This window comes from Notolepis coatsorum (assembly GCF_963971535.1).
Source record: "Notolepis coatsorum genome assembly, chromosome: 2".
Classification (NCBI taxonomy): domain Eukaryota; kingdom Metazoa; phylum Chordata; class Actinopteri; order Aulopiformes; family Paralepididae; genus Notolepis; species Notolepis coatsorum.
Genome location: NC_140166.1, coordinates 85,072,655 through 85,087,433, shown reverse-complemented (window position 1 = coordinate 85,087,433; position 14,779 = coordinate 85,072,655). Strand labels below are relative to the sequence as shown.

Genomic DNA, 14,779 nt, shown 5'->3' with positions numbered 1-14,779 from the left:
TTGCAGTTTATGGAGGGAGCGGGAGGTGATACCAGTGAGGAGGGAGTTGCAGTAGTCCAGGCGGGAGGAGATGAAGGCGTGAATGAGGGATTCAGCAGCGGGGGGGGAGAGGCAGTGACGGATTTTTGCGATGTTGCGGAGGTGAAAGTAGGATGTTTTGACGATGGAGCGGACGTGAGGGTCAAATGAGAGGGTGGGGTCAAGGAGGACACCAAGGTTGCGGACTAGGGGGGAGGGGGTGATGGTGGAGTCATTGATGGTGAGTGTGATGGGTCCGGATCTGGTGAGGGTGGTTTTGGTGCCAATGATGAGGAGTTCAGTCTTGTCACTGTTGAGTTTGAGGAAGTTGTGGGTCATCCAAGTTTGGAGTTCGGTGATGCATGATTCAATGTGACTGAGGGGTGGGCTGTGGGGGGATTGTGTACTGATGTATATTTGGGTGTCGTCAGCGTAACAGTGGAAGTTGAGGTGGTATTTGCGGATGATGTGACCAAGGGGGAGAATGTAGCAGATGAAGAGCAGGGGGCCTAGGACTGAGCCTTGGGGGACCCCCTGTGTGACTGGGGAGGGGGGGGAGGTGTGGCCGGAGAGGGAGATGAATTGGTGTCTGTCAGTGAGGTAGGAGGAGAACCAGTCAAGTGCTGTGCCCTCAACACCCAGTTGGTGCAGCCTATGGAGGAGGATGGAGTGACACACTGTGTCAAAGGCTGCACTGAGATCGAGTAGGATCAGGATGTTGAGGGCACCGGAGTCAGCGGAGATGAGGAGGTCGTTGATGACCTTTACCAGTGCAGTTTCGGTGCTGTGAGCGGGACGGAAGCCAGACTGAAGGGGTTCATATAGGGTGTTGGACTGGAGATGGGAGTGGAGTTGGGAGGCAGCTATACGTTCCAGTGTTTTTGAGAAAAAAGGGAGATTGGATATGGGGCGGTAGTTGGAGAGGGTGGATGGGTCGAGAGTGGGTTTTTTGAGGACAGGGGTGACAGCGGCGAGTTTGTAGGGGGAGGGGACGTGGCCTAGGGATAGTGACTGGTTGAAAAGGGCGGTGAGGTGGGGGATGAGAGCAGGGAGGCAGGCTTTGGTGAGAGTAGTGGGTAGGGGGTCAAGGGAGCAGGTAGTGGTCTTGGAGGTAGTCATGAGGTCCATGATGAAGGAGGAGTCAACTGGGGCGAAGGCAGAAAAAGGGGTGGGAGGGATGGAGTCAGGTGGGGGAAAAATGTTGGTGGGGGGGGCGAGGGTGGGGGAGTTGGCGATGCGGGCAGTCAGTGAGCTGTTGATTAAAGATACTTTATTATTAAAGAAGAGGAGAAACGAGTTGCAGAGGTCAGGGGAGGAGAGTGAGTTATTGTCCGGGGGTTGTAAGAGTTTCTTGACAGTGGAGAAGAGGGTCCGGGGGTTGCGGTTGCTGCTGTTGATGATGGTGGAGTAGTGGGCAGATTTGGCAGCTTGGAGTGCATCACGGTAGGAGGAGACGTGCTGTTTGTGGAGGTCGGCGTGGATGGTGAGGCGGGTTTTTTTATAGAGGCGTTCGAGTTGACGGCCGGTCTGCTTCATGGAGCGGAGTTCCGGAGTGTACCAGGGGGAGGAGGTGGTGAATGAGACAGTGATGGTTTTCAGGGGTGCCAGTGAGTCGAGGGAGTCAGAGAGAGTAGAGTTGAGGAGGAGGGCATAGTCGTCGGGGTTAGAGGGGGCGGAGTCAGGGGGAAAGGCGGAGGATATGGATTGAGACAGTGTGAGAGGGTCAATGGATTTTATGTTACGGAAAGAGATGGTGCGTTTGATGGAGTGGTGGGGTGGGGGAAGGGGAGCAGAGAAAAGGATGCAGTAGTGGTCAGAGAGTGGGAATGGGATGGGGTGAGGATTGGATATGGGTAGGGAGGCAGAGCAAACAAGGTCAAGTGTGTGGCCTTTGTTGTGGGTGGGGAAGTTGATGTGCTGGGTGAGGCTAAAACAGTCTAACAGTATAACTATATACCGTACTTTTCGCACTATAAGCCGCACCTGACTATAAGCCGCAGCAGCTAAATTGAATGATGTGTACATATATAAGCCGCACTGGACTATAAGCCGCAGGTTTTTTAATGTTTAATTACCATATGTTATTGGTAATATGTTATACGCTATTCTTGTGTGTTAACACCTCGCTAAGTGCACCCGCACAGACCACACCCAGCTTCTCGTTTGTAGTCTTTCCACCAGCATTGGGACACAATACTGTCGGACAAATAACAATAATTAACTAATTTACAAGTTGTATTAAGTTGAGCAAATAAGGGAACAGATAAATAACATTTCAATGCAGTAAAAAAAGCAAGATTTTTACATTTTCGGGTTTGGTCCACATATAAGCCGCACCGTTATATAAGCCGCAGGGTCGAAAAATGGGGAAAAAAGCCGCGGCTTATAGTCCGAAAAGTACGGTATATATTATAGCTATGGATCCAATACTATGACCCATTTGACATCGAGTATCTATCGTTCAAGATGTGAAAAAGGAATAATTTTTCCATCCATACATTCTCGTTTGAGATTCCAAAAAGAATATTCCAATTATTTGATTGCCATCTGGTAGATCGTATGTCCATTTGGGCCACGACATAACCCACCACAGCATAATGAATCGAGGGTCCCGAAAACTATTCAATGCGATCGGGTAAAGCCCTCGGTCCAGGTTACTAGAAAAGTCCGCCCGGAGGAATTTCATCGACACACAGCCCCATACACAGTTTCAAAGGGAGTGCAACATCGACCACATACCACCAGGCGGCGGTATTGGACTTTTGCGATCTCAGACTCATTCCCTATGGTTACACAGGCTCCCTGGATGGATAACGATTGGAAATAGCGAATAAAATAAATAACGATCACATAACGAGTATACTCGTTGTTGGCGTCCAACGATTGGCGGCCAATAACGAGTATACTCGTTGTTGGCGGGGAGTGAGTTAAGATTATTCCCTTGATGTCTGTTTCATTCTGTCAAACTCTGGGAAAGAATAATTCACAGAGCCATCTTTCTTCTTGCATCCTCTTTCAGTGCTGGAACTCCTCTCTACTTATGTGGGAATGAGCTGAATGCCTGTTCCGTATGAGCTGAATGCCTGTTCCGTATGAGCTGAATGCTGCTACCTATCCATCTATAATGCATGGCCTTTTCTGAAATAGCAGAGCTTCATTCAGACCACAGCGGTGTAAATCATTCATAGGGTTTTTAAAGATTAATATCAATGTCAAACTAGGTCACGCTCAGCCAGTCCTCCTGTTGTTTGCCATATAATGCATGTAATTCCTCATTACATTGTTTGTTTAAGATAAGATAAGATATCCCTTTATTGATCCCCTTGGGGTTTATCTAGCCGTTTCCGTATTGCGTGTTGTGTAGAAGTGATATGTTTATCCACCGGGCCTTTACCCACTTAAAATATGATAAAGTATGTAATCTTGTGTGTCTGGATGTGAATCATATATCTATGGCTCCATACAGGAAGCTGTACAAGCGCTACGCTGCAAAGGGTTAACCCTTTCACTACCACACTACAAAGGGTTAACGCTTTCACTACCACACTATAGGTTAACCTTTCACTACCACACTACAGAAGGTTAGCCCTTTAAAATATGATAAAGTATGTAATCTTGTGTGTCTGGATATGAATCGTATATATCTATGGCTCCATGCAGGAAGCTGTACAAGCGCTACGCGTTCCTGCGCTGCGACGACGAGAAGGAGCAGTTCCTGTACCACCTGCTGTCCTTCAACGCTGTGGACTACTTCTGTTTCACCAACGTCTTCACCACCATCAGTGAGTGCCTTTTCTTGACTCTCGTCCTTTATCTCCAGTGTGGAGACGTGTTACTTTGTGACTATACGTTCCGTTTCCACAGGGAATTCACTGAATTTATTAAGTCCATGTGATGGGCTAGGAAAGCATTGTTTGTACCGCCAACGAAACGTGAAGGTGACGTGGACGTGAATGTCCCGCCCCCCCTCCTGTGTCGAGCCGGTCACTTTGTTTCGTCGTTGTAGTTTCTTCTACGAATAGGCTTCCAATTGGCTCACGGATTTGTAATCTTAGGTGAGGAAAAGGATGGTCTTCAGTGTGAAATAAAACTGCTTGGATACATTTTTCCATTAGACGACGTTAAATCTTCAATCAACAATATGTATGACTTTGATACATAGCTATTAGGCCTAATAGCTATAGAATATATAAAAATCGTATAATTCCAACTGATGGGGCACAGTGACCTGATTGGTCGGGTCAGGCCCCGCCCATGATGCTGACGCTGATTGTTTGCTAATTGAAACCCTCCAGCAGTGACTGAATTTTATTCAGTTGACTCTGTTTTTAACCATGAAGTATAACAACAATACTTAGAGGTATTATGCAGTGAACTGACATTTACATTTAGAAGAATTTTAAAGAAAAAGAAAAAATTATTAAAATTACAATATTGAATGGGATAAAGTCATGATGCGTTGAGAATTGTTTCACGATACAATCGCTTTATTTGAATGGTCAGGTCCCTGGAGATTCACATTCCTATGATTGTAAACAATGTCCCTTGGTTTGGTTCAGTGGCTCACGGCGGTGTCCTCTCTCCCTCTCGTCTCCCAGTGATCCCCTATCACGTGCTGGTGATCTCCAGTAAGAAGCTGGGAGGCTCCATGTTCACAGCCAACCCCTGGGTGTGCGTGGCTGGGGAGCTGGCCGAGACCGGCGTGCTGCAGGTCCCCAGGAACACCCTTGAGATCACCTTCGAGGTGGGTGTCGCTGCTGCTGGACTCTCAGGTTCTAACATACCAACCGTTGTCTTTATTAACTGGACGTTTATTTGTGTCTTAGATGATCAAAGCAGTGATTTGACAATGGCATTATAATCCCCCTCCCTTCTAAATCAAATCAAATTTATTTGTAGGGCCCGACAACACACGTTAACCCTTTATCTGCCGGAGATTATTCTCATCTTAATCCCTTCTCTGCCAGTACTGTAAGTCTATGGAGATGTTCCCCTTCTTTGCAGGGCTATAACTTTTTAAATTGTATTGCTAAATTGACATTACTATGGCCCATTCAACATCAAGTATCTATCGTTTAGGATGTAGCAACATTCTACTTTTTCATTCACACATTCATACTAAAATACGGTCTAAAGTATAAATATGTTTTTATCGTTTTCTGCAGTTATAGCCATAAATACATATATTAGATCATCAAATGTAGTTTGATACCGATTGACACCAGATTAAAAATTTCAACTGTACGTGGTCCTAGACGTTATGACTTATCATCTGCTGGTGCCCGGAGTGGGGGGGGGGGGGGGGGGGGGGTTTATAAGTCCGTGGCCGACGTTAAATCATTTATGTAGTATGGGTGATATATAGATCAGAGCAGTTTGTATGGATAATAATAATCAAACACACTGAAACTCACCGCAGCTTCCTCGTAGCGATGGGGGATGCTACTGGAGCAAAAAGATCGTTATTATGGGATGTCGATCTAGTTGGTCCAGTTCCAGGTTGTATAATACTAATATACGTCCAATCATGTTGTTTATCGAGTTATGGCAACGGATCCATGTCCAGTGTGTCGAGATGGAGTCCCGCGAGCGATAGCGAGTGGCCGGACGAAATATGGGTCAGCACCACTTCCGGCCGCTCACTTCCGGTTTTGGCAACTCGCCGATCGGCCACCGTTGGAGAGTTGAGAGGAGATCTACAGCACCCGTCAAGTCTCCGTGGGTGAAATATGATTGCCATGACAGAAATTTGAAATATTGATCTCAAAGACGCTGTACGACGTCATTGGCAGATTACGCATGGCGGAGAATGACGTCGTAACACGTCATTGGCGAGAAAAGGGTTAATGTCCCCATGGGCCGGACACGTCTTCTTTAAACAAGTCAAGAAGAAACATCACAATAAATCAAGAACAAAACAAAAACACCATAAAGTCCAAAGAAATTCATTATAAATAAAAAATGAATACAACACTCCCAGACATACCCCACGCGAAGGTAAGGAAAAACTCACTAAAACCTAGCAATAGGAAAAAATGCACCACAGGCAATGTGGAGGAGAGAAACCTTAGAAGGGCCATTCAAGGGGGGATCTCCCTTCTTAGATGTCGGTGATAGTAGTGTTGCAATAAAACAGGCGAAACAGTTGGTAAGCATGCACTCATAGGTGTAATGAAACACTCTCTCGCTCTCTCTCACACTCAGTGCCAGAACCTGGGCAAGCTGACCACGGTGCAGATGGGCCACGATAACTCGGGTCTCTATGCCAAGTGGTTAGTGGAGTGCGTCATCGTCCGCAACGAGATCACAGGCCACACTTACAGGTAAGTGTTGTGTTTTAGGAGCTACACGTACACGGCTACTCCAAGGGACAGAGGGGGTCCGTTGGACATAGTAACTGAGATGGCTACTCCAAGGGACGGAGGGGGTTGGACATAGTAACTGAGATGGCTAGGCTACTCCAAGGGACGGAGGGGGTTGGACATAGTAACTGAGATGGCTAGGCTACTCCAAGGGACGGAGGGGGTTGGACATAGTAACTGAGATGGCTAGGCTACTCCAAGGGACGGAGGGGGTTGGACATAGTAACTGAGATGGCTACTCCAAGGGACGGAGGGGGTTGGACATAGTAACTGAGATGGCTACTCCAAGGGACGGAGGGGGTTGGACATAGTAACTGAGATGGCTACTCCAAGAGACGGAGGGGGTTGGACATAGTAACTGAGATGGCTACTCCAAGGGACGGAGGGGGTCCGTTGGACATAGTAACTGAGATGGCTACTCCAAGGGACGGAGGGGGTTGGACATAGTAACTGAGATGTGTGTGTGCCGCACCCCTCATTAAAACAAGATTTTATCTTAAAATCTAAAAAAAAGAATAAAGCATTCCCGCCAAGTTTGGTGATCCCACTTTTCAGTAAGAAATATATAAAATAAAAATGGGTGGCTAAGTGGTGCAGTGTGCAAGGCGCTCGCCACTAACGCAGGAGATGCTGGGTTCGAGCCCAGCTCTCTGCGTTGCTACCGGCTTGGCTGGTCGTTCATACTAACACAATTGGCAGTATTAGGGGTGGGAAAGATGGTGGGTGGGGATTGGACGTTGTGGACAGCGACTCCTACAGGTCGGTTGGTGCGCCTGTACAGCAGAATCAGGAAGTATCAGGGGCAGCGTGAGCCTCCCACGCGTTACTCCTCGCCACTGAGAGACCGTGCTGTTCAGGTGAAAAGATGCGACAGCTGCCTCCTCGTGTACCGGAGGGGACACGTGATGCAAGGCTTCGTCCTCACTGCAGCCGACCAGTGGGAGGCATAGTCTAGCAACGTTCGAGACAGGGGAGGGGAGAATTGAAGGGAGAATTGGCGAGGCGAAATTGGGATGGGAGAAAAATAGAAAAATAAGGAGAAAAAGTGGATAAAAAAAAATAATATATATATATATATATAAATAAATATGTCATATCATAATTTTTTTTTATTTGTTATTATTATCATTAAAAACTTCCAATGTTGGGTTGGACATAGTAACTGAGATGTGTGTGTGGTGGCAGGTTCCCGTGTGGCCGGTGGCTGGGGAAGGGCGTGGACGACGGGAGTCTGGAGAGGATCCTGGTGGGAGAGCTGGTGACCAGCAGCACGGAGAACGACGAGCGGATGTGCCGCACGCCCCCCATGCAGCAGTCACCCGGCATGATGCGGAGGTTTGTCACCATCTCACCGAACAGCAAACCAAGTGAGTGACTCTTCAAACACAGACCACAACTGCGTGAAATCGATAAGTGGCGTCACTTACACTCGATTCTTCCAAATGGCATATCGTCTCAGCCTTACACTGCTGTACTTATATTGGCCGGAATATAAGAGGGTTCTTTTTTGTGTGAAAACTAGACGGGTGCTGTCGTTGGCCGACGGTGGGTATATCCCCCTAACGGCCCGAATTCTCAATCCACCTTTTGACCACGCCCCTATTTAATCTGAGCCGCTGAGGGGTAGTTAATGTTTTTAGTTTTATGAGAATAGCGCCACCATGAGGCCAGATGATGCAGATCTTCACAGGCCTCTCTGCTATTGTAAGACAGACATATTCATCAAGTTTGGTGGAAATCAGACGTTCACAAGTAATGAATCACTTCCTGTTTACCATGCATTTTTCGAATTTTTATTCCATAAATTCCACCAATTCCAATATGGTGGACTACTGGACTTCATAGGTCTTTATGGCAAATTTGTTACGATTAGAATGAAAGCTATTCCAGATACACTGATTTGAAAAGTGATGGTTTGGTCTGATGGTAGTGCTATGGGAAAGGTCATGGGGTCACCAAAATCAATAGGGTTCTTCCTCTAGGGGTCTTCAATGTGCACCATAGATTTGATATTAATTACAGTTTTAAGAGCATGGTGATCAATGAGGCAGAGTCTAATTGAAATATAACCTATGGTTCTATTTTTCACTTTGAGATGGTTAGATATTAGAAATAGCGGTAGGCTACAGTTAAATTTTTATTATATATATATATACCCAGGGCAGGTATGGCATAAATCAACACATTCCCACACCACAGTCTTATTTAAACATGTATATGTTGAAATATGAAATATGTAAATATCAGTCCACCTTCTTTTGTTCAATATGTTTGTGTTTGTATTACTGGTACATTCTGGTCAGATATCATTTCTTGATCAGATCTTCATTCAAACAAAATTTAAAAAAAGAATAAAGCTTTCCCGCCCAGTTTGGTGATCCCACTTTTCAGTAAACAATATAAACGAATATATAAACAAATATATCATATCATTATTTATTTTTTAAATTATTATTATTATCATTCAAAACGTCCAATGTTGGGTTCATTACCTTTTTTAAATAATTTATACAATTTTACTTTTGGAATAATTTCAGATCTCATGCACGTCTAGGAGAAATCTAGACGAGATCTCAGATCTCATGCACGTCTAGGAGAAATCTAGACGAGATCTCAGATCTCATGCACGTCTAGGAGAAATCTAGACGAGATCTCAGATCTCATGCACGTCTAGGAGAAATCTAGACGAGATCTCAGATCTCATGCATGTCTAGGAGAAATCTAGACGAGATCTCAGATCTCATGCACGTCTAGGAGAAATCTAGACGAGATCTCAGATCTCATGCACGTCTAGGAGAAATCTAGACGAGATTTGTCATGTAAGTCGGCTGCTTACTTTGACTGATTCCCTTTTCTCTCCCAGAGTTGAACACGGGTCAGATCCAGGAGGGAGTGGGGGAAGCCATCAACGGCATCGTGAAGCACTTCCACAAGCCAGAGAAGGAGGTGAGAGACTGCAGACTAGACGGGTCCCGGCTTGTCGTTGTATTATTCATCACACATGATCCTCTGGCTGGTGGTTTCAATGACTACCAGTGGCGCAGCAGGATGCCTGTGAAATGTGTTTGCATTTTGTACTTTAGTTTTGTATATTGTATATTTTGTATAGTGTTTGGTCTTTATTCTTTTAACTTTTTCTTACTGTATGAAGCACAATCTCTGGAGGCTCATACAGAACCAAGCATTTCACTGTAACATAACTTGAAATGATTGATCCACATAAGTGGGGAAAAACTGTGAATGTTATGAAATGTGACAATTCCAATCACACGCTGTATTTTTTTTCTCCCTCTTCTTTATTTTTCCACCACTAGAGGGGCAGTCTGACCCTCCTGCTGTGTGGCGAGTACGGGCTGGTCTGGGCATTAGAGCAGGTTTTCCAGCACGGTTTCAAATCGCCGCGGCTGTTCAAGAACGTCTTCATCTGGGACTTCTTAGGTAACGGCTCAAAACACACGGCCATCGTCTTAAAAATGTACGTGTTTATTGGCGTGTTCTTTAATCTCTTTGCTCGTCGATTCGATGTCCTTGCAGAAAAGTCCCAGGTGCACTTTGAGAGTGCCGAGCAGAGGGAGGCGTCTCTGGACGAGAACTGGCAGACCAGAGTGCGCCACTTCTGCCGCTTCATGCGCGCCATCGGCAACACGTCCAGGAACATCGGGAAGGACGGGAAGTTCCAGATGCTCGTCTGTCTGGGCGCGAGGTGAGCGAGTCGGCAACCCGTCTTTGGCAACTAATAGCCATTGAATTTTTCCAACTCATCCGAATAGTTGCTTTAAATCAACAATCTGTAAGTAAGTAAAGCTTTATTTGTATAGCACCCTTCCCAGCACGAATGCACAGAGTGCTTCACAAGTTTAAAAACAAAAAAGAAAATGAACAAGGCAATTCATTCCTTTAAAAAAAAGGAATACAAAATAAAAATAAAAGAACAGGTACATTTATAAAAAACATACAATATAAAAACAGGCACGGACAAAAACTGAAAACTAAATCACCAGTTCACGTATGTACGTGAACAGATTGCCATCTGTAAAATGCAAATTAGGGCAATCCTGCAGAAGCCCCTCTTTAAACCTTGTGCTTATCTATTGCCAAAGCGTATTGTGAATATTTTTGTCTTACCAGAGATTAATTTAGGGAATTCATTTCAAAGGTTCGTCGGAACGAATTTCAAAAGTGGAATATGTTTGATAATTCGATAATTATCAAAAATCGTTATGGATTTGAATGCAAAGCCACCAGTTGGATGTGTGAAAACAACTGTATGTTTTGATCAGCACGTTCTCAAGCGCTGCACCTGAACGCCACTCTCTGGCTCCTCTTACACGGCAAGATTCAGCAGACGGAGCACACGTCACCTGTAGACTTTGCAAAGAGCGGCTTATTGGTCCACTACGCAGGCATCTGTTATCGTATTGGTCCACTACGCAGGCATCCGTTATCTTATTGGTCCACTACCACTAATATGAGGCCGGCATCTGTGGCTTGGAAAACACGATGCCACCCAGGAAACCATTGCATAATCTCCTATGATCTATTCTCCACGGTATGTCTCTACTCTGTCAGTGGGGTTGTGCAGATAACTGCCAACTTGTGTTGCAAAAGCACAGCCAGATGCCTATTGGTTTGCTTCCTATTGGTGGGCCTGTTACCCATCATAGCAGATAAAACACACAATGAACTAGTAAAGTCTAAGCGCTCTATGTCCTGCTTTATTGTGGTAATAACTAATAACATGTCATTTTTATCTTACATTTGAATTGGCCCTGTGTCATTCGATTCATAGTCGAATAGTATTCTTGGGGACAATTGACAGCATTAGTGCGGACCACTTTCCGGTGCCGACTAATGACTAATAATTCAGCATAAAAAAAACATGTAAAGCGGCTGGGTGGCGCAGCGGACATTGCGCTCGTCACCAACGCAAGAGACACCGGTCTCGAATCCGGCTGTCAGCGTTGCCTCCGGCTTGGGCCGGCCGTCATACTGACTCAATTGGCAGAGTCAGCGGGAGGGAAGTCGATGGGTGGTAGTCTGGTCGTTGTAAACAGCGACTCCTACAGGTCGGTCAGGGCGCCTGCACAGCAAAGGCAGGAAATGGCGGGGGCAGTGTGAGCCTCCCACACGTTACACCTCGCCAATGAGAGTCCGCGCTGGCAGGTGAAAAGAAGTGACTGGCTGCCTCCACATGTATCGGAGGGGACATGTGATGGGCTTCTATCCTCCCTACGACCGGCCAGTGGGGGGGCACATGCGAGCAACGATCAGGACAGGGGAGGGAGAATTGGCACGAGAGGAAATTGGGATGGGAGAAAAATCACAGAAAAAAGGAGGAGAAGAAGTAGGTAAAAAAAAAACATGAAAATAAAAACTATTCTGATTTGTGACCAGATTGTTGTCAGTTTGATCCCCCGACTGGGGAAGGTAAATGTATACCGCTTTCCCTCTCACTCAGCACCCTCCACTGATGTATTGAGCAAGGCATTTAACCCCCAACTGCTCCAATGGAACTGCAGAGCAGTTCCTGGGTGTGCTGGTGTGAAACTGCTAGTGTGAGAAGGTCATCCATGCTCAGTGAATCTACCCTTAGTCAATACAGGTTATAAACAACAACAGACTGCACTCACTGGACTGAAAATCCCCAAACATTTGTTGTGGTTGACTAGGAAGTTCACTGTCACACAAGGCAATTAGGGCATAGACCTCTCATGCATTGTGGACAAACCCTGCCGGGGGGGGGGGCTGTCTATGGCCGAAAATGAACAGTGTTTTCTTTCCCATTTAGCAGTAATTGTGTCCCATTAAATTGCACGTGGGGGTGAGAACTAAAAGGACGTTTCATGTTTTGTACATGTAAATGCATGTGTTACTCCTCTTTACCGTTCAGTAACCCTTTCTCTAAAGCCTTTGTGGAAGAGAAGGGATTGGTATTATAAAACACCTGCAGCTTCAATGAAAACGACTCACTTTCATCTTAGATCCCATCCACTGTCATGGATCAAGGCGGGGCATGCGTATCGAAACACAGCATTCAATAGCAATAGCTGACACAAGGCCTAGCTCCTCGCAATCTGGTCAATACATTGCAAGTGGTGTAATAACACAAGATATTCCTTTATTGATCCTCTTGGGGAAATTCAGGCATCATAGCAGCATGGGGGAGGGGAGGGGAGGTACAGGTAGTAGAAGACATGGTACAGGTCATAGAATTATAGTACAGTGGAGAAGTAAAAATAGAATAAAAATAGGCAGTGTAAACAATATAACAATATAATTAACTCTGGACATGTGCATATGGTCAAGTAAGCAGTGTAAATATGTCAAGGTGCAAGATGAGGGTATGTATGCCCTCTCAGTTATATTTGCCCTACAATAAATATAGTTACAATATATATAATCTAATCTAAAAATGCTAAATATTATGCTCGGATGAAGTAAGTATACAGTATACACATAAGGTGCAGTATGCATAAGGTATGTAGCCGTGATCCATTTCTATAGTTACTGAACGCATCAAGGCAGTCTGTTAACCAAGTTCTGTCCTCTCTTCCTAGGGACCATTTGCTGCACCATTGGATCGCTCTCCTCGCAGACTGTCCAATCACGACTCAGATGTACGAGGACACTGCACTGATTAAGGACCATTCGTTGGTAAATTCTCTCATCAGAGTGCTACAGACTTTGCAGGAGTTCAACATTATCCTAGAAGCTTCACTTGTCAAAGGCGTCGGTATCTAAACCTTCTATTGGAACTGACCAGGAACAGGAAGACCACTGGGGACTGCTGATGAGAAAGAACAATTAAACCATTTTTTATGCAGGAAGAGACTTGAACACAAGGGATGCTTTCTGGCTTATATTAAAGCTACAGTTACATTTGCCATATACGAAGTGCAATGAGCCTTTCAAGACATGTTGTTATTTTTATCTCCAATAATGTTGCCATTAGACGTTCAAATTATGTTTTCTATTCTGATCCATGATTTTCACATCGTTGACGATAACCCACTTGTGCTATAATGTTTTACTGAAAGCTAAATATTTTCATTGTTATTGTGAACCGCTGACAATGGCTATATTTAAGAGGGAAAAAACTAGGAATAAAAACTGTTAATATATTTTCAGAGAAGAACAGTATTATTTTGTTATGTCTGTAAAGTTGCTTGCTCTGTCGTCAACTCGGGATTCCAATGTCATAATGCAGAGCCTGAAGCAAATGATGTAGAAGTATGCTTTATAAGTATGTACATGACACAGGAGGGTAGATGTTTTTGTAGCGTGGAATGTTTATTCACCTACATCAATAAAACTAACATCCTGGTCATTCCCTGAGAGGTATAGTAGTATGCAAGTCTTTTACGTGCTATAGAGCGGTGATGAGGGTTCTCCTCGTGAATGAGACAAGGTAGCGATTTTTGCTAGAGATGCACAATATATTCAGTTGGATGAGGAAAACATGTCCGTGCTTCAAATGCTTCACACAACTCCTCCAGACATCTTTTTTAGGTGGGAAAGTGACTCATAATGGCAGCCTTCGTGTAAATATACCTCTTTACTTTACCAGTCCTCTTCTCTATCATCCTCCCACAATAACTCAGTACATTGAAACTGCTCTCTGAACTAAAACTGTTTGGTCTTCTCACAACACCTTGTGTGGTCACGGTCGCCACACCCCTCTCCCGAATTGTCTTCATGGTTTCTGCTATGCAATATCCAGGTAAAAAAAAGAGAAAAAAAAGTCTACCATATAAACCAGACCTTGAGCTATCTTGAGGACCGCCATTTCATTAAACCTACTGTGCAGGACTCGGAGAGATTTGATATTTAGATGTGAAGGGTGTCTTTCCTGTGCCAACTACGTCTGATTGATTGATTGTGTTGTACTTGTCCACGTACAACCCACACAAGCATCTTGGGAGATATATATTTTTGTTTTCCAAATACTGTTGTACATTTATTGACATAATTGTGTAATGTAGTGTTTACTAAGTGAGCAACCGTGTACAGTGTAAAAAAATATATAAAGAATAAAACTACAAATGCATAAACTGGATTTCATTCAATCTTTTACTTGGATCAATATCATCTCAAATCTGGAAACTATATACTCTTTTGTGGTGAAATTAGACTACCTCTAGACTAGAGACAGAGATAGGCTCTGGGCAAGAGCAGCTTGAGAGCCCGAGAGAAAATGTAAACAAACTCCTTCGCGCCATGTCAAAGAATGTTTTTTTTCTACCGTCCATTGACTAGAGATGCTTTCTGGGATATGGAGTGTAAAAGTGAGCTGTTACATTGAACTCTCCCAACTCATTCACTACACCTACCGGCATGCAACACTGAAGAACACTATTCAAACGAGGCGGTCGCGCTCCTTATATGGCTCTTCCACCGCT

The 14,779-nt window shown here is 44.8% G+C and overlaps 1 protein-coding gene across 4 annotated transcripts in view; it reads left to right on the top strand.

The window, feature by feature from the left end:
- Positions 1-14,411, top strand: part of dennd5a (DENN/MADD domain containing 5A) — a 92,152-nt gene extending 77,741 nt beyond the window's left edge. For all 4 annotated transcript variants that reach the window (XM_084309019.1, XM_084309017.1, XM_084309018.1 and 1 more), the window contains 8 exons: positions 3,679-3,800; positions 4,617-4,762; positions 6,223-6,341; positions 7,566-7,747; positions 9,244-9,326; positions 9,695-9,818; positions 9,915-10,083; positions 12,938-14,411. In XM_084309019.1, coding sequence (XP_084165145.1) covers positions 3,679-3,800; positions 4,617-4,762; positions 6,223-6,341; positions 7,566-7,747; positions 9,244-9,326; positions 9,695-9,818; positions 9,915-10,083; positions 12,938-13,121 — 1,129 coding nt within the window. In that variant the 3' untranslated portion in view covers positions 13,122-14,411. The remainder of the gene's footprint in view (positions 1-3,678; positions 3,801-4,616; positions 4,763-6,222; positions 6,342-7,565; positions 7,748-9,243; positions 9,327-9,694; positions 9,819-9,914; positions 10,084-12,937) is intronic.
- Positions 14,412-14,779: the final 368 nt, after the last annotated feature.